Source organism: Lithobates pipiens, unplaced genomic scaffold (genome assembly GCF_037356315.1).
Source record: "Lithobates pipiens isolate NorthernLeopardFrog02 unplaced genomic scaffold, aLitPip1_a1.2 Scaffold_23, whole genome shotgun sequence".
In the NCBI taxonomy this organism is placed as follows: domain Eukaryota; kingdom Metazoa; phylum Chordata; class Amphibia; order Anura; family Ranidae; genus Lithobates; species Lithobates pipiens.
Window position 1 is genome coordinate 312,153,322 of NW_027507785.1, and position 20,930 is coordinate 312,174,251.

A 20,930-nucleotide genomic window follows, 5' to 3' on the forward strand; every position below is an offset into this window, starting at 1 on the left:
TGGTGTTATTTCGTTACGACGGGACTACGTTCAGGCTAGTAGCCAATAGCTTTGGTCTAGGAATTTGATCTGAGCATGCGTGGCACTTTGTCCGATCGGAATTCTCTACACATGATTGGACAAAGTCCGATCGGATCATGTTGTCGGAAAATTTTATAGCCCAGCTGGAAAACTTGGTCCGTCAGATACTCCGATGGAAATAGTCCGATGGAGCCCACACACAGTTGGATTATCCGACAACACGGTCCTATCGGACATTGTCCATCGGAATGTCCGACTGTGTGTACAAGGGCTTAGAAATGTCAACTGCCATTTATCTTGACGATAATCTTCTTGGACACTTTCCTAAACAGTGTCCAGGCTATGGAGATTCAAATATTTACATATTATTCTCAAGCAGTAAATACGTTTATTCACCTTTGTAGCTGAAGGCACTGTGGAGCAATTAATCATCAAAGTTTACAAAAGGTGTTCAGAACTCAGCATTATGTACTCCCTACTCTTCCAGGGCACCTGGTATGGGTTTACTTTAGAGATTAGCAAGACTGGCATGTTAACCTTCTCCAGGGATGACTGCTATATAGTGGAACAAATTATGTTTATATTAATTTTTTACTATGGTCTTGTTTTGTAAGGGCATTTGTTATATGTTTTATCGAGCCATTAGTGACAGGGGGGCGAGAAGCAGGGTTGCTAAATCACTGCTAAAAAAAAAGCTAAACTGAGCTCCTGAATCACTGCTGATAGGGAGAGGAGCAGGGTGTAGAGCTCAGCTGGGACGTGGGGTGTAGCTGAGCTGATCAGTTACTGCTGGAGGGGAGGGGGCAGAATGAACTGAGCTGTTGATGTTAAACTGGAATTACCTACTGTGAATTTTGAGGATGAATTCCAAAGTGCCAGCAGCTAGAGAGGTCAGAACCGGCTTGACAAAGTGATTGTAAAGTCAGAAAGCTTTTTTTTATCTTAAAGTGGATGTAAACCATAAAATGTGTTTTTTTTATTTTTTATTTAAGGCTTGTAACTTGTACAGTATAGGATTTCAGGTCATCTGTGCCCAGTCTTGGGACAAAGAGTTAATCCAGCTCTGTGCAGTCCTCATCTTTTTTCAATGAGATAAAAACTGACAGAGAAATAGAAGTCTGTTTCTCCCCCTTGCTGTGAGTGACAGGTGATTTACATATCTCATGCACAAGCCTGAGAAAGATATTCAGTGTACCTCAGATCCCCTCCTTCTGTCTTCTCCAGCTCTCCCAGGATTGGCTGCTCCGCACCTCATCATGATTGGGGCATGCTGAAGTCATCTGGGGACTTTTCTAGGTTTTGAAGGGATGTTAGTGATCATAGCAGAAGTTCAGTGTAAGAAATACACAGGAGAAAATGCATGTTGACAAGGGGAGTGTAGAGGTGGGCGGGGAGTCTACTGACATCAGGACTCCACCCACCGAGCTCTGGACAACAGACTCCACCCACAGAATCTGCATTTTTTTCAGGTCTCATAACAGACAGAGGGGAGATATTTGACAGGTAAGGATACATGCAGGAAGCATGCCTAGCCTTATAGATAACCACTATGGAAGTAGTTTAGAAAGGATGAGAGTGGGTTTACGTCCATTTTAATGCATTCTATGAATTAAGATAAAAAGCCTTCTGTGTGCAGCAGCCCCCCTCAGCCGCTCTAATACTAACCTGAGCACCCTCTAGATCCAGCAATGTTATAGGAATGTCTCGACTGCCCGGGACTCCCCTCCTCATTGGCTGAGACAGCAGCATGGTGCTATTGGTTCCCACTGCTGTCCATCAAAGTCAGTCAGCCAATGAGAATATAAATGTGGTGGCTCCGTGTCTGAATGGACACAGGGAGTGGCGATTCAGCTCTGGAGCCCCCATAGCAAGCTGCTTGCTGTAGGGGCACTCAACAGGAGGGAGGGGCCAGTAGCCCCGAAGGAGGACCAGAGAAGATGAGGATTGGGGCTGCTCTGTGCAAATACACTACACAGAGCAGGTAAGTAGAACGTGTCTGTTATTTTTACCTAAAAAAAAAAAACGGACACTTTAAGGCTTATTTACTACTTGTAAGGAATATGTAAATGTTTGTTTGTCCCTAATCTGACTACAATTACACTTTAAGCTGTATATAAGCATAACATTGTTGCTGCCGAGTACAAAAGAACCGGACAGTGGTTATAGGAAAGCCACAGAGCTCAAAAGACAACCAGCCAGGAGATCTCAGTGGGGAAATCCATAAGCCTGTTAGTACATTTTGGTCTATTTTCCTGTAGAGTTCACATGTACACTAGAAGTATAACATGTTTGTTTTTTTAAGCCTTTAGAATCACTTTAATTTTCTGAGATTACCCAGCTCTTTATATATTTGAGAGCTGGGTGATAAGAGGTCAGAATTTGGTATCACATCCCATTTAGACAGAAAGAAGGAAGAAGGGAGCAGACGGGACATTTAAGGTACCAGGAAGTAGAATAATCAATTTTATTATTATAATTATCAATTACTTCATGGAACACTTCCAAAAACTCCAGAGGAAGCTCTTCTGAGCGAAACATGTAGAGTAAGAAGTGGTTGTACATGTTAAAGCGGAGGGCCGGTTATAAAAAAAAAAAAAAAAAAGTCAGCAGCTGCAAACACTGCAGCTGCCGATTTAATAAACACACTCACCTGTCCAGGGCGCCCGCGATGTCGGCCGCCCGAGGCCGACCCGTCCCTCGGCTCTCGGGTCCCGGCGCCGCCATCCCTTGTAAGGGAAACAGGCAGCGGAGCCTTACGGCTTCACTGCCCGTTTCCTACTGCGCATGCGCGAGTCCCGCAGCTACTGCGCATGCACGAGTCCCGCAGCGCTTTCTGAATGGGACGCGCTGTGTTCTGGAACACACAGTTCCCAGAACACAGCGCGACTCATTACCCAGAAGACGCCGCGACGAAGAGAGAAGACAGAAGATCTCCGCGGAGGAGGAAGAGGAAGATTAGGATAAAGTACCTAGCAACAGGCATTTCTGGTAAGTAAAAAAAAAAATTTTTTTAATTTTTTTGTTTTTTAGATTTTTTTGTAATTTTTAACATTTTTTTGTTTTTCAGGGTGGCCCTCCCCTTTAAGTGTAATGATATGAGATTCCTGTAAAAGTTTACTGCGATTTTAAAAGAATTGTTTAAATAAAATTTATATTTTTCTAAATTGAATGATTATTCTACATCCTGGTACCTTAAAAGTCCCACCTGCCCCGTCTTCCTTCTTTCAACTCTGTATATATAAATGTGAACAATATCTTATTGATTCTTATGCTTATCTTATTGAGTCCAGTCAAGCTTGAGGTTACAAATTACAAAAGCCCCAACCAAGACACTACCTGCCTGGAGTTTGCATGTTCTCCCTGTGCCTGCGTGGGTTTCCTCCGGGTACTCCGGTTTCCTCCCACAATCCAAAGACATGCAGGTAGGTTAATTGGCTTCTGTCCAAAATTGGCCCTAGTATATGAATGGGGACCTTGGATTGTGGGCTCCTTGAGGGTAGGGACCAATGTGAGTGTGCAATGTACAGGGATAGGGACAATTCATTCAGGGACACTCACTCAGGTTGAACTGGATGGACTGGTGTCTTTATTCAACCTTACTAACTATGAAGAGGGACACGCCCTGGCTTTCTTATTTTACCAATTAAACCTTTTCCTGGACTTTGTGATCATTGGTATGGCATAATTACAGCTAACCACAAATCTGGACCCTTCTTGTTGGGTGTATTCAGGTGTATGTAAGCAGCACCACTGAAGTGAATCCACTTAACAGTTATTCAATATTTAATATTAAAAATAGGAGATCCGGCACATTCTATCTAAAATAAAAAAAATAAAAAAATAAAGGCTTTGGTTTTACATACACTTAAGGTTTACTTGTCTCTGCTGCCTTTTGGTTTGCAAAACATAATCTTGTTTGATTCGGTCACATGATGCTTTAAGCACCAGTCAAAAGCAGTTTGTTTAGGAGAACCGCGTTCTGATTTTGGCTAATGTAAATTTCTAGCACATGCCTTATGATGGGCAGGAGAAAGAGCAAAAACTATCACTGGCATGCAAAAAAATTATAAAAAATATATACAGTCACCTAATGAAGTAGCCATTTGTGTGGGATCAGGTTTAGATTTATAGGCACGCTACATGGACCTCTGTGTAGAGTGGCAGGTCCTCTTGTGAAGGGCCAACTGGCCTCTTCATCAACCCAGCTGGCAAGAGCTTTTCATGGCCTACCACTAGTGGTCAGAAATCCATAATGTACAGCAAAGCAAATGGGAAGGGGGGACGGGACGATCAGATACCACTAAACACAAATAAAGAACGTCAAATAGTAAAAACATTTTCTCTTATGTATTAACAGTTTAAAAAAAAATAATGAATCCTCTATCTTTATAAAAATCCTGACATCGGATTAACCATTTTAAAATGAATAATAGGAGAAAATGATTTTACTACTTTTTGCATAAATATTGTTTCTGCATTATAAACAAGGACCTCAGCAAGAAGTAGAAAAGAGAAATATCATACAGTAATTTTTTTTCTAATGTTTTTAAACCTCTGTGCTGCAGTAAATATTTTACCTATAAATTACAGCTTGCCTGCACTAGGTTGATAACCAACTACTTCAAATACAATAAAAAAAATAAATATAATTAAACACTGTGCACAGTGCTGCGCTTTAAAAAAAAAAAAAAGTATTTCATACAGTACAGGTGTTTGTATGTCATGTAGGGGAGTCAGAAAATAAAACGGAGGAATTAGAATGAATATTCCCAAGAGTGCTGCCTTCCTGGTATGACACCCAAACTCAATGTTGTATAATTTACAGATAGGAGTTTAATAATCCTGAAAATTAGTAAAACAAAAGGACAACAGGATATTGGGATTTTTAAGGTGCTGGACCCTCTTTAGGGAATAAAGTGATATATATATATATATATATATATATAATAATTAAAAATTGGGTTGTGCCTCTTCCTCTACTATATGTCATGGTGTATGCCATGGGGATCCATAATTGTATGCGTGTATGACTATAGAGGAATTTGCATATCTTGGCATAGGGCAGTGTTGGTGAACCTTGGCACTCCAGATGTTTTGGAACTACATTTCCCATGATGCTCCACTACACGAGCATCATGGGAAATGTAGTTCCAAAACATCTGAGGTGCCAAGGTTTGCCATCACTGCCATAGGGGATACTTGCTTGGTTTTTAGAGATTGCTGTACATATTATATATATATATATATATATATATATATATATATATATATATATATATATATATATATACACACACACTTTTAGCACTATACGTCTATTGCGTCATAGACGCTATTTTTAATAATTATAATAAAATATATATTTTTTAATACATCACTTTGTCAAATATTATTCCCTAAGGAGGGTTCAGCACCTTAAAAATCTCAATATCCAGTTGTCCATTATAATTTACAGATACCCTTCATATTGGTTTATGTAGTGTTGAACTCAAAGGGAAAAGGGAGACAAGAGGGGGATTGGGGGAAAAAAAAAAAAAAAAAGCCGCCACCTCACCCTCCAAATGAAGTACAAGAAGGGAAGAGAAAGTGATATGTAGTAGAAGTAAGGGGGGAGGTTGGGTGGGAGACAAGGTAGAAGAGTAGGTCTTAGGCGATGATTTTACAATTTTAATGTGTGTTGTGTTAACATTCAATGGTATCTGAATAGTCCCCCTATTTGATTTGCTGAATTTTATGGTTTGTTGGGATATTATTAGGTATGTATAGGCAAATTCATTTATTATATAGTAGAGAAGGATTAGACCCTTTGCCTAGTTTTTTTTGCTGTCTGTGAACCTGCTGTTGGGAAGAGTCACTTTGTCTCATTCAATCTGGTGGCTGTAATTAAGTAAGGGGAAATCTTATATTTTAGAGGTGTCATGAGAGCAAGGATGGAGGGGAAACCTTCAAATGGGAGATGAAACCTAAATTGGGAATTTTCCCCAGTTTGGATATATTTCCACACCTGTTTTGTTGCACCTTCAAGACGGGAAGTAAAGGGAACTTTCCTCAGCAGGACACACATGAACAATAAAATAAAAAATAAAATAATTTTTAACGCTACCCCATTTTATTTAAAACAACTTTTGGCTAGAAATAAAACATGACCCCATAATGCTGGTTGTTCACATATATGGGGCAGCACAACAGTGGACTTTAAAGGCCACCTGTCACATATATGTGTAGAGCTGGTGTCCTACTGTGTTTTCTTGGAGCACACTCACATGGTACTCCCAGTACCAACAGCTCCTAGTCAATATTTACAAATCGGGAGATTGGGATGGGCTCCCCATCATGTGATTACTGTGTCAGCCAAATCAAAGTAAACATAATGGAGAAACTCATCGCCCAGCATTAAAAACACTTTAAAGAGTGGCGTCCCTCCAACTGAAAGGGGGTTAACATCTAAATATACAACAAAAGAAAAACATTTCTGCTCTCAGAATAAGGCCGGTTTCCCCCGGGCTTCAGTTTGTATAGGAGCGGTGTGAACAGCAAGCTTTGCCAAAGCATTTGCAGAGCTTTCAGTAAGCTTTGTTGAAGCTTTTAAAGTACCATTCAGCTCCAGTTTGTAAAAGCTGAACACAGATCTCAATGGGAGTGCCGATTGCCACTTTAAACAAGCTTCACTCGTCAAAATTAAATTGCTACCTCCATTGCTTTAGGTTTTGCCCCACTCTCTCATATGGATCCCTAAATCGATCTTCAAATAACTTAATTTTCATGTCAACAGTTTTCTGTGGGGGAGTCTCACCCTTGTAGATTTCGGCTTATCATACTAGAGAAGTCTTGGACTTGAGGAGGCCTCGCCTGTCCAGATTTCTTTTCATGTTTCCTAGCTGCAATGTTGTCACACGCCCATAATTGGCTCATATCTGATATCTCTAATGCTGCAGTCGCTCTAGAACAGGGGTCTCAAACTGGCAGCCCTCCATCTATTGTGAAACTACAAGTCCCATCAGGCCTCTGCCTGTGGTAGCCATGCTTGTAACTGTCAGCCTTGCAATGCCTCCTGGGACTTGTAGTTTCACAACAGCTGGCGGACCGCCTGCTTTAGAAGCCTCTCTAGTGGGATCATACGAAGCCCTACGAAATACGCTCTTTAGAGGAGGTAAAGATCCACATCCCCTAATTAGATCTATGCGCACGGTGATCAGAGCATGGACAGCAGTTGTCCCCTTTGCTAGTAAGAACTCAGGAACATTACTGTCCAAACACTCCTTTCTGGATGAACCCCTCTCTACTGGAATTCCAGTTCATTCCGGATCCTGCTGGTCGTGGGGTCTGCATTCTATCCCATATTTGTGAGGGTGGCGCACTACAAACATTTGACCAAATTAAAAATACATTTGATCTACCCAACTCCTATTTCTTTCGGTTTCTCCAGCATGCTTTCGCTACACAATTTGCGACATCTCCTTTGCTTTTGTACCAGTCTGCTATGGAATTATTCCCTTAAAAAGCCTTTATCGTCCACATACGTGTCGTTGCTTCAGTGCGCATGTGCAAATACAGGGGATATCTCCTAAACCATGCAGGTTTAGGAGATATCCTGGGTAGCTACAGGTAAGCCTTATTATAGGCTTACCTGTAGTAAAAAGTGGTCTGTAAGGGTTAACAACCACTTTAAAGCTTGTTGAAAGCCTGCCAGCAGCTTGCTTAAAGTGGCAATCAACACTCTCATTGAGATCTGTGTTCAGCATTTACAAAATGGAGTTGATTGGTCTTATATGATCTAAGAGGGGATTGAAGGGATATTTAGCGTAACCGCTTTCATTCTTTAAGAAATTTGGTTTCCATTTTGTCTCTCTAACATCCACTTTACAAATAGACATGCTCAAGTTTTGCTAATCTAGTTTCGTTTCTCATGTTACTGTCATCTTCTTTCAGTTGTTTTGTTTCTTGGAAAGCACATGATTTTGAGGAATCACTAGTTTCTTCCTTTTATTGTAGGTTGTACTTGTATATGATTGTATAATCTGTATGACACGTTCAAAGGGCGGTACTTTCTGAAAGCCCCTTTAAATATTCACACCAAAGAATAAAGATTAGATTTGCTCGGAGAGACTTTGTTGTTTTGTGTCATTGTCTCAATGGGCTAATCCCCCAGGCCTGTGTGGGTGATTGAACATCACACTTTAACAGACATGAAGGGGTTATAAACCACCTCTAGACAATCTACATTCCCTTCAATTGGTACTTTAAACATTTCAACAAAGCTTGCTGAAAGCTAGTAGCACACCTCTATTTGGAGTAAAATTAGTTGGCTTATGGCTTGCTACTGAAAAGATGGGCAGTAGTACAAGGACCTGAAGGGATAAAATCATAGCAGCCTGGGATGGGGGCAGCCAATGAAGGAATCCAACTTGATCCATTCCAATACACTCTTCCTATGATTTATTTGGGGACCACTGTCATGACTAAAACAAAGTTCCTTAGATATACCAATGATTTTTTAGCAAACCACTTTGCATTCTCATAGATGCCTCCACTGTAGGAGGCGCTAGGTGCGCTCTTAGATCTTGTAGCCCACAACACATTGCTGCTGGTAATACTAATACAGATTTGAATTCATAAAACACAATTGCTGTACCGGCCCCCTTTTTTTGTATCTGAAAGCTTTATTGATTAATTCACAAACCTTTGCTTTGATTCTCTCTTTTTTTTTTCTTTTTCTTGTAGCTACTCCTCTACTGTCATGCAAATGTCATGTCCAAACACTGTTGGTTTGGAGATCGCCGTCATGTGCATAGACAAGGATTCAAAAAGACACTGTTTGAATCAGAGGCACCCCTATAACCACTACGGATATTATAGATTTAGTTCTATATATACACAAAAATCTATCTCCATAAGCAGTGTGCCATTCAACAGTACTACTAAATGTTTTTTTTTTTTTTTTTATATAACCGTTTAAATTACACCCATTTAATCCATGGTAAAATGCTGATACGAGAGTCTAACTGCCAAAATACAGCCTTACGGAATTAAATACAATTTACAAATACGATAATTACAAGTTTAAAACCATCAACAATATTACACCTAGAAATAAATACTGCAGGGTGGGGCAACACGAAGGTTTCTGAGGGAAAAAAACGATCTGTCTGTAACCGACAGAGCCTCCGGCAAAGGTTCCCCAGGTTCCCAATATGAGTTCATGTTCGTTTAGCTTTGATTTAAAATCGAATTGTTGCTCCTCGTGGGCGGTCTTCTATTAGGCGTCAGCCAAGTACTTTCCTTCAAGAGACAAAAGATTTTGGTGATCTTGAGAAAAAAAATGATGACAAGGAAACTAAAAAGGTAACTATTATGAAAGGCTGGTCATTTCTTACAGCCCAAACTTTGGGTTCCCCACCAGAGGACCACATCCCCCTATGCGGTTTGTATTTTTTTTTATACAGTAAAAGCTTGGATTGCAAGCATAATTCATTCTAGAAACATGCCTGTAATCAAAGGTTTTACTGTATCTTTCTTATCTGAATGTATTCAAGCAGGCCACATGATGTCCAGGGTTCTCTGTCTCTTTGGATCTCCTCCTGGTTTCGGAAGTTCTTCATGATACAGTGAGTGGCAGTAGCCTGATGACAGCAAAACCAACGATGTCATGACACCATGTACTCAAAATATGGCCCTAGTTATCTTGGTTGAATGACCCTAGGCACCATTCAGTCTCAAAGACAGAGGGGATCTTGTGGCAGGAAAGAAATACTGGAGTGGATAAATATATGGCAACTGTCATTGTCCGATTATATTTATAGTTGAATTCCAGGAATTCAGACACTTTGTAAAAAGTACAGGCACACCGAGTCCAAGGAGGTGCTTGACACCCCCTGAACTTATTTCTATTTATATTTGGCAGGTTTATGGGTCTGCTGGAGCAAACACTGAAAATAGGGGCTGTGAGAGAGGAGAGACAGGCAAACAAAAAACAGCTATGCCAGCCCCTCCTCTCTGCTGCTCATTCAGAGGAGCCTTTGTATTTTGCGAATGAGTTCACATAATACAAAGGCTTCTGTGATTGAGCAAGAAGATGGGAAGGGGTAGGCATAGCATCTGCACCAACTCTAACTTTAAAGATGCTTAGACCGGAAGGATCAGCATCAGGCTCCCGGAAATACCATGATAGCTTGTCTTCTAGGAGTGCAATAAAATGGTTTACTTACCTGCTCTGTGCAGTGGTTTTGCACAGAGCAGTCCAGATCCTCCTCTTCCTGGGTCCCTCTATGGTGCTCCTGGCTTTTCCCTCCTGTTGAGTGCTCCCACAACAAGCAGCTTGCTGTGGGTGCAACCGAGCTACAGCTCCCTGTGTCCTTTAAGACATGGAGCCGTGGTGCGGGCCCGCCCTGTTTCTCTCCTCATTGGCTGACTGACAGCAGTGGGTGGAAATGGCGTCACTCCTGCAGCATTGCTGGATCTAGAGGGACTTCAAGTAAGTATTAGGGGAGGCTGCTTCACACAGAAGGCTTTATATCTTAATGCATAAAATGCATCGAGATAAAAAAAACTTCTGCTTTTACAATCACTTTAACTCATAGCGTGCCTTCACTTTTTACAAAGAAGTGGAATTCCTGAAATACAGCTTTAAAAGAACCTTACATCTCCATCTTTGTTTTCCTTTTTGGCTAGTTACTGACCTGGAAGTATGCAGGTTGCCAATCCTAAATATACTGGCTTGCACATCTGTTGTGGGTCACTGACTCCCTGGGTAGTTTGCAAGGTTGAAGCATTAAGCAAGGTTGGAGGTAGTTACATAGTTAAACAAGGTTGGAGCTTAAAAACAAAAAAAAAAAAAAGCCACCAATTGTGGATCCTCTATTTCTATTCTAATTAGCATTCATGAGACCAGGCTAGACATCGACAGGTAAACATTCATCCCTTCCAATATCTGCAATGTTAAAATTACAAGTGTACTTTGTAAAAACTTTCCCCATTTCTCCTCCATTGCCCCCCAGTATACAGATCTGGGTCCCCACTCCAGTAGGTCCATAGCTTTGTCTCCCACAATGTCTGCAGCACAGCTGTTAAAATCTAAAACCAAGCTGCCCACACCTGCTCACTAATGTCACACAGACTTGAATAAGACACCACTCATGCTTACATGGGTACTTCTTAGTCAAGCCTATTGGGACATTAATGCACAGGTAGTAAGTACCTGCTGGAGGGAGGGATCGGGGTCCCAGATCTATAAACCGAGAGGGAAAAAGGGGGGTGGCTGGGGAAAGTTTTTTTTTTTTTTCACAAAACATTTACTTTCAAATACAAAAAAAATATGTGTGTGTGTATATGTGTATATATATATATATATACACATACACACACACAGTTGTGCTCAAAAGTTTACATACTCTGGCAGAAATTATGATTTCTTGGCCATTTTTCAGAGAATATGAATGATAACATGAAATCTTTTCTTTCACTCATGGTTAGTGTTTGGCTGAAGCCATTTATTATCAAATAAACGGTTTCCTCTTTTTAAATCACAATGGCAACAGAAACTACCCAAATAACCCTGATCAAAAGTTTACATACCCTGGTGATTTTGGCATGATAACGTGCACATAAGTTGACACAAAGGTGTTTGAATGGCTATTAAAGGTGACCATCCTCGCTGCCGTGGTGCTTGACGCTACACAGCTTGGCTCTTATGAAGCACTACACAATATACTTTACAGAGGTGGTTTAACATTGCTCCCTCTCACCCAATCTATGACTGCCGTCATTAAGGAATAGCAGCTCCAACATCCGCATCTACTTACTCACCACATATGCCTCTATGGCATAACCCCTGCCTAAAGCAATTCTTCTTGTTGCTTGACCCCACTGTGTGGGCTTCTAAAGGGATAAAATATCTTATGCCGCGTACACACAACCGAACGTTGACGGACTAGGTCCGACGGTCTTCTCGACGGACGTTCGGCGGAGGGCCGACGGACTTGGCCACACACACGACTGGACTAAGTTCATTCATTTTTAACGTGATGACGTAAACGGCACTAAACAAGGAAGTTCAATAGCCAGTAGCTGCCCTTGCGTTGTATTTGGTCCGTCGGACCAGCGTACAGACGAACGGTTTGCACACTAGAGAGCCGTCGGATAGATTTGAAACATGTTTTATTTCTAGGTCCGTCTGACTTTTGGGGAAAAAAAAGTCCGCTGGAGCCCACACACGATAGAATTGTCCGCCGGATTCCGGTCCGCCAGACCAAGTCTGATTGTGTGTACGCGGCATTAGTAAAATCTGAGGCGAGTATGCTCCAGACTTTTGACTTCCTCAAGACGAAATATGCCCTCCCCAATTCATATCTATTTAGGTTCCTTCAGTTGAGGCAATGCCTTTCAGATGCACTTTGGCAATCAGCCCATAACCTTAACCTTGTCCAGAACTGAAGCTATGGGGGGGGGGATAGTCTGGGCAAACCACTCTCTTCAATCTTCTGTTCACGTTGGCCTCTACAAACTATTGTCGCGCTGGTGGGAGGAGGTCCCTGAGTTAGATTTCGAAGACTGGGAGGATGTTTGGGACTATCCTATGCAAAGCTTGGTATCAGCCTGAGACAGATTAATCCAGTTTAAGATTCTTCATAGAGTATATCTCACACCTAAACGGTTACATAGGATCTATCCCTCATACTCCTCACAATGTTGACGCTGTACAGCTGACCCTGCCATGTTCCTGCATGTGTTTTGGGAGTGTCCGGGCATTAGATTATTCTGGACAGCAATTGCCCGATGTATTTGCACAGTCACCACAATTGCAATACCTCTATCAATTGATGTTTGCATCTTAGGTCTCGTTTACCAACTAGCTACTTCTAGATCTTTGAGAACTTTGATAGGACTCTTATTTTACGCACCTAAGTCTATACGCCTTAAATGGAAATCTACCCAGCCACCCACATTAGATTATTGGAAGAATATAGTCAATAAAGCTGTTCAATTGTATAAATTTACATATGAATCTAGGGGATGTCCAATAAAATTCTCCAAACTTAAGTATGGGATATTTGGACAGAGTCCAGAGATACTGTTGGATCCTCGGCAACTCTTTCATAGGATACTCCGTTTTGCTTTTGTTTACTGCTTAGATGTGGATCTGTATAAAAAGAATGTACCACACAACCCTTTTACTTTGCACACTCCAGATACCTTGCTTCCAGTTCCCCTAAGCCTTGGTTACCAACCACCTTGCCTTTTGTTGTTTGTCTTTTAATGTGTGTGTTTTCGCTTAAGCCTGGGTATGCCCAATAGGCTTTGTTTTGTATTCCAATTGATATTCTTACAATAAAAAGAATAAGAAAAAAAAAAAAAAAAAGTAACCATCCTCACCTGTGATCTGTTTGCTTGTAATTAGTGTGTGTGTGTATATAAAAGATCAATGAGTTTCTGGACTCCTGACAGACCCTTGCATCTTTCATCCAGTGCTGCACTGATGTTACTGGTTTCTGAGTCATGGGGAAAGCAAAAGAATTGTCAAAGGATCTGCAGGAAAAGGTAGCTGAACTGTATAAAACAGGAAATGGATAATAAAAACATATCCAAGGAATTGAGAATGCCACTCAGCAGTGTTCAAACTCGAATCAAGAAGTGGAAAATAAGGGATTCTGTTGAAACCAAACCACGGTCAGGTAGACCAACTACAATTTCCACCACAACCGCCATGAAAATTGTTCGGTATACAAAGAAATGCCCACAAATAACTTCAGGTGAAATACAGGACTCTCTGAAAACGTGGTGTGGCTGTTTTAAGATGCACAATAAGGAGGCACTTGAAGAAAGTTGGGCTGCATGGTCGAGTCTCCAGAAGAAAGCCATTACTACGCAAATGCCACAAAGTATCCTGCTTACAATACGCCAAACAGGACAGAGACAAGCCTCAAACCTTCTGGCAAAAGTTATTTGGAGTGATGAGATCAAAATGGAGCTTTTTGGCCACAACCATAAACACTACATTTGGAGAGGAGCCAACAAGGCCTATGATGAAAGGTTTGCCATTCCTATTGTGAAAAACGGGAGGTGGATCGCTGAAGTTTTGGGGATGTGTGAGCTACAAAGGCACAGGAAATTTGGACAAAATTGATGGCAAGATGAATGCAGTACGATATCAAAAAATACTGGAAGAAAATTTGCATTCATCAGCCAGGAATCTGCACATGGGACGTACTTGGACATTCCAACATGACAATGATCCAAAACACAAGGCCAAGTCGACCTGTCATTGGCTACAGCAGAATAAAGTGAAGGTTCTGGAGTGGCCATCTCAGTCTCATGACCTCAATATCATTGAGCCACTCTGGGGAGATCCCAGACGTACAGTTTATGTAAGACAGCCAGAGAATTTACAGGAACTGGAGGCTTTTTGCCAAGAGGAATGGGGAGCTTTACCATCTGAGAAGATAAAGAGCCTCATCCACAAATACCACAAAAGACTTCAAGCTGTTATTGATGTTAAAGGGGCAATACACGGTATTAAGAACTGGGGTATGTAAACTTTTGATCAGGGTCATTTGGGTCGTTTCTGTTGCCATTATGATTTAAAAAGTGTAAACACAGTTGATTGATAATAAATGGCTTCAGCCAAACACTAACCATGAGTGAAAGAAAAGTGTTTGTATTATTCATATTCTCTGAAAAATGGCCAAGAAATCATAAATTTTGCTAGGGTATGTAAACTTATAAGCACAAAATTATATATATATATATAACGGATATGTCCTTCAATAGTTATAGAAGAAGTTACATATGTATCGGTAAACAAAAGAATCAGTAACAAACCAATCACTGTCATTGGCAATGTGACTGCAGCCCGACCTACTGGCTGCAATCTGTGCAATTCACTTTCCCTCTACTAACCTTCTCTTTAGGATGGCCAGAGACTGTTCGAATCTCGGCTGGTTCCTGCTCAACCGGCCGAGATTCGAACCATACGTGGGCAGGTTGAATGTACAAAGTTGATCGGATGTCATTGGGATAATTGGGTTCCGATTATTAGGAACATTGCAGGCAGGAGGCTTCTAAAAAAAAACAGCTCGGAAAGCTTTAAGCCATATTAAACCCAAAAATATAATATATTGCAGCTTAATCATTAGACGTAGGGGCTGTATTCTTTTTTTTTGTTTGTTTTGTTTTTGCACTTTTGACCTCTGGTTTCAACTGGTGATCTGGCCAGTAAAGCTGGCTACACAATATATAATTTTCTTGTACAATTTCCCATTAGATTTACCAAAACCATATTTTCAATTTTACAATTTCAAAAATTGTATGCAACCAGGCAGAACAGACCCTTGCACTACATAGTTGAAGGTAAAACTAAAGGAAATTGAAAAATAAAATAAAAAATTGCATAATGTGTAGCCAGCTTAATGGGGTTGTAAAAAGCAGAAGGTTTTTCTATTTTCTTAAATCTTAATGTATTCTATGCATTAAGATAAAAAAAAAAAAAAAAACTTCTGTTTGTAGCATTCCCCCGAAATACTTACCTGAGCTTCATCCCTGTCCAGCGAGTCCCTCTATTTCCTGATTGGCTGAGAGACAACAGCAGCGCCATTGGCTCCTGTGGCTGTCAAAAACAGTTAGCCAATTGGGAGAGAGAGGGGGTGGGGAGGAACTGCAGCTCAGTTTTTGACACACGGAGCTGCAGCTTGGCTTGGGTGCCATAGAAAGCCGATTGCTGTGGGGGCACTCAACAGGAGGGAGGGGCCAGGAGCACCGAAGAGAGACCTGAGAAGTGGAGGATCTGGGCTGCTCTGTGCAAATCCACTGCAAGAGAGCAGGTAAGTATAACATGTTTTTTATTTTATTTTTAATAACAAACAAGACTTTACAAATCACTTTAAAGTGGATGTAAACCCCATTGATGAAATCTGACCTGGGCACATATCTGTAGTGCTTACTTATCTCTCTCCAAAACTCTAAGTCCTGTGTCTTTCTGCTGCTCCGTTTCTCTGTTTTGATAACTTCTGACAAGCTCTGTGACACATGTGATAAAATCAGCTGAATTTGTGTGGGGGAGGAAACAGAGAGCTTGTCTATTCACAGCACAGCTCTGCAAGATTCTTTGTTCCTCTGCCTATGTGGAAGGGGGGGGGGGGTGTGCCTTTCCTCCAATCAGCTCTCACACATTGTAAGCCCAGACTCCCCACCCACTGCTGAAACAGGAAGAGAGATTACTAACACAATGTGCACTTTCTAAAGAATGTAGACCACAGATATACAAGTTAAATTTATGTATGTAGGGAGATTTGTTTCATCCCTGTTTATCATCTAAAGCTGTTAACTTCACTGGGTATAGAAGAGGGTATACAACCACTTTAATACACCACCATTGCCGTGAATGGGCCATGACTTGACATGCGACTTTGAACTCTCAAGTCGCATTACAAGTTACGGCAGTGTGAATCGAGGCTAAGAGTGCCCCCACTCTGGTTGAAGGAGAACAGGGGGCACCTTTGGACAGCAACATTATCAGTCTGAGGGGAGGGGAGTGTTAGATGCACTAGCAGATTTAGATACACTAACTGAAGCTGAATGCCAGCTAATACTTTATAAACAATTACAACAGTTTTTTTTTCCACATTTGGGATAAACGTTTTAGAGACAATTCACACTATGTGCGGTGGCAGACATATTACCACATGGTAAAACGCCTGTGGTTGTAGGGACACACAGGAAACAATTGTTTCCTATGTGTCCCATTGACACTGCAATGCAGCCTAGCGCTGCAATGAAATGTATACATGCTTCATTTTATCGCCCTAATCGCACTGCTATGTCAGGCAGCGCAGCACACTGCCGGACTTTGCAGTGATTGAAGTGTATATTTTGTTCACTTCAAATAAAGCTCATAGAAAACAAAAAACAAAAAAAACCACTACAATGCCCCCCTAGCGCAGCCAGCAATGCAGAGCAGCCGAAATGTTCAATCACCCCTGCTGCTCTATGTTGCAGTGTGAATTGGCCCTTACATAAATTAAATAAAACCGATCCTTGTAAGCACCCATGTTGGCACTGTTGAATGGTTTGTCTCATCCCTGTAACTGATACATCTGCAAGAGAGCTTGTTGCTTTGAAAAACAACAGACTTACTGGCCAAATCACCTGATGAAAATAGAAGAAAGCAAGCTTAAAAAAAAAAAAAAAAAAAAAAATTCAGTCATCACATCTAAAAATTGGAAAGCTGCAATATAATAAATGTTTGCTTGTTTGGATTTAATACCACTTTCAGCCTACAAATAAACACTTCCACATTGATGCTGAAGTGCCATCAGTTTTAATTGCAATCCAGTTTTATTTATTTATTAAAAGTGTTCCAAATAAAGGCTTTATATGATGAGATTTATATTTGGTTTGTTAGACAAAATGTGTAAAGACTTTTATATAGTAAACACCGATCTTTATATTGTTTTGCAATAAACTGAAATGAGGTTTTGTTCCAAGGGTGGAAGTATTGATGAGATCTAACACTGTATGTTGTCACATGTTCAGATCCACTGACAAACTAGTAAATACAGACTACAAATAGACTGCCAAGCATCCCCCCTGCTCCCTGGCCACACACTTCCATACCTGCGGCAAACCTCTTTTTAATGAGAGAGAAGCGATATCCTCCTCCAACCAGCTCGATGTCACAGCCGGACAATGTTGACCCTTCGCTAGTGAATTGTAGGACTAATGGAGCTGGTTTACTTGGGCCTTCAGTCAGCTGGAATCTTGCGAGCAGTGATCCAACCCCTACAAGAAGGGAAAACAAAAGATAACTACAGCGGCACCATAACTGCTTGGAGATCTGGTCCGGTCATGTGATCCGGGTCCCAAGTGTCAGCCAGCAGCGGCTGCAGGGGAGAGGAGAGAGTGCCGACAATGGATGGGCCATAGAGGAGAGTGTGCCGACAACGCATAGGCCATAGGAAGCCTATGGGTGACACCATGGCTCCAGGCTTTACCAGCCATTGTCAAGCATTCTTTCCTCTCCCCTGCAGCCGCTGCTGGCTGACACAGGGGATCACGTGGCTGGACCAGAGTGGGCAGACAGTAAATTAGTATATGCATCTTTCTTTACACAGGTTACTCAGTATAGGGTTGCCACCTTTTCTTCAAGTCAAACCCGAACACTTTAGCTGCGCACAGCAATTTTTTTTTTTTTTATATTATAAACTATATATATATATATATATATATATATATATATATATATATATATATATATATAGTTATTAAACAACATTTATAATCATATGAAATTAATAACAAGAGTCCCCCTTTACATCAGAGTCTGCAGAGTTCCCCTTTTACATCTGAACTCGTAGAGTTCCTTTTCACTGTAAGGGGAGACTCTGATAAGGAGAACTCTGGCAATCAGCACCTCTCATCCAGATGTATCTGAGGCTGCTGGACTTCAAATTTCCAGCCCCCACTTTCCTTTTCTGAAGTACAGCGCCGGGGATTGAAGTGTGGGCAGACACAGAGGGGTAGGGGGTGGGGGGGGAGAGAGGTGCAGATCGAGCCCTCTCTCCTCTCGCATCTGTGTGTGTGTTTGGGGGGGGGGGGGTGTTAGTGCTGGCTTTGGGCAGCGTGAAAGAATGCAACAGTCACTCTCAGCTTAGACAACTGCAGCCAGCAACCCTGCTGGGAAGCCATAGTCCAGTCTGAATAATGTGTCCGGGTTTCAGGCAGTCTGAAACCCGGACACATGGTTCCAAACCCGAACTGTCCGGGTGAATCTTGGACAGGTGGCAAACCTAACTCAGTAGCCAATTATATTGGCAGCAACTAAATTGCATTTAGGCATCTAGACGTGATGAAGACAACTTGATAAAGTTCAAACCGAGCACCAGAATGGGGGAAGAAAGGGGATTTCAGTGACTCTGAACGTGGCATGGTTGTTGGTGCCAGACTGGCTGTTCTGTCCATCAGATGTTTATGCTGGCAATTTGTACCGGTGTTGTTAAATTTACATGTAACGTGTGTAATTTACATAAGACAATCATAAGTGGTGTGCAGGCTCCTTCTAGCGTTCCTTTTTGGTATTGCTGCAGTTCTGTTTTATTTGATTTACTGTACGTGTAATTAAGGAAGTTGTTAGTAAGCAGGGAACTCTGGGTAGAATCTTCACAGGAAGTGAAACAGCCACCATTCTTTGAGAAGATACTCAGGAAGCAATGCATGTATCTCTCAATCTAATGCCATTACTCCTTAGAGAACATAAAAAGTACATTTTTACCATTACATCTTGTATTGTATAGCATTGTTTCTCCAATGTATGCTGTATTGTATGCAATATTATACTTATTGAGGTCTATTTCTGTTATTTTGTAGTTTCACCTGGCTTGTTCTACTAAAACAGAGATCAAAGAAATATGGTATCTGTTATTGGGACAAGAAGGTTTAGCTATATGTCCTTGAGACAGAACACCGGCTGCTCCGAGTATTTCAAAAACTGCTGATCTACTGGGATTTTTATGCACAACCATCTCTCGGGTTTACAGAGAATGGTCAGAAAAAGAGAAAATATCCAGTCAGTGGCAGTTGTGTGGAGGAAAATGCCTTGTTGCTGTCAGGGGAGGATAGGCAGACTGGTTTGAGAAGATAGAAAGGCAACAGTAACTTGAATAAAAACTCACCTGCTGATCTTGCTAGCCGACACAAGAGCATGCCTACTTCCTTTGATCGGGTAACAACACTAACCCTTCCCTGCTGAACACAGGGCAGCATTGGCACCCTCCTTTTAGTGGTGTCGACAAGGACTGAAGTGCAACTTGCTGATGTAGTGGGGGCATGACTATTCGAGCCAGTATTGGTGGCATTTTGTTCACTTCAAGCAAGTTTTGCTTTTTCATACAAACCTATAGGAATGCATGTACGCCCTTAGTGCAGCCATATTTGATAAACAATCAGAACGTGACCACACCCAGCCCTGCCCCTTGTTTGTATTGGTTTATCAGTGGGTGGCTATTTGTAGTCCCTATTGTAAGTATGCGATAGCTCTGCCTCAATAACAAAAATTGGTACTGACAATAGTGTAACAATAAAACTAAAATGAACACATTTTATAAAATGTAAGTGCTAGTGCAAACCATACATCAGTGTAAAAAAAAAAGAAAAATAGTACTGTTGTTTGCACTAGCACTTAAATTGTTATGAAATGTGTTTATTTTAGTTTTATTGTCACACAATTGTCATTACCGATTTTTGTTATTGAGACAGCGCTATCACACACTTACATTATTATCTACTGTGGAAACACATTTGGTGATAGCAGCAGCTGTACATACGCATCACTATCACTAGGTGGCAGCGCGCTACTACTTCACTTACAATTGTAGTCCCCGTTTGTCTTAAACAGCTCTGGTTTCACTATCACTCACAGCTCCCACTTACATGCCCACCAGATAAGCATTTGACGTTAGTGATTATTGGAGCTGTGGTCTATTCAATTGCCTGCACATTACAAAACAGTTATGAGCTAAGGCTGGATAGACCCTTCCACCATGAAATCCTCAAGTGTGATGAGCAGTGGGTATTAAAAAAAAAATAATTCTTATTGAGAGAGGCTAGTAACTTACTTTCTTTTTATTTTTTTAATGGGTGGCTCAGAAAATGCTTAAAGCGGAGTTCCATCCAAAAAATTGAACTTCCGCTTTAAGGGAAGGTGACCCCCTGACATGCCATATTTGGCATGTCATTTTTTTGGGGGGAGAGTGGAACCCCACTTCCTCCCGGGGCTCCGTGGTTCCGGAAGTCAGTTCACCTCTCCCCCCTCCCTCTGGGCAATCATCTGGGACATGTCACAGGTCTTTTACCGCGATTTACCGCTGACGCCCGCACCACCCCAGTGTGAAAGGGGCCTAAGTGGCACATATTGTGCTTGTATT

At 41.4% G+C, this 20,930-nt stretch overlaps 1 protein-coding gene across 6 annotated transcripts in view; it reads right to left on the bottom strand.

Moving 5' to 3' along the window:
• Positions 1–5,193: 5,193 nt before the first annotated feature.
• SGIP1 (SH3GL interacting endocytic adaptor 1) overlaps positions 5,194–20,930 on the bottom strand; it is a 250,209-nt gene continuing 234,472 nt past the window's right edge. For all 6 annotated transcript variants that reach the window (XM_077450532.1, XM_077450530.1, XM_077450528.1 and 3 more), the window contains 2 exons: positions 17,626–17,790; positions 5,194–9,300 (listed from right to left, as the gene is read on the bottom strand). In XM_077450532.1, coding sequence (XP_077306658.1) covers positions 9,278–9,300; positions 17,626–17,790 — 188 coding nt within the window. In that variant the 3' untranslated portion in view covers positions 5,194–9,277. The remainder of the gene's footprint in view (positions 9,301–17,625; positions 17,791–20,930) is intronic.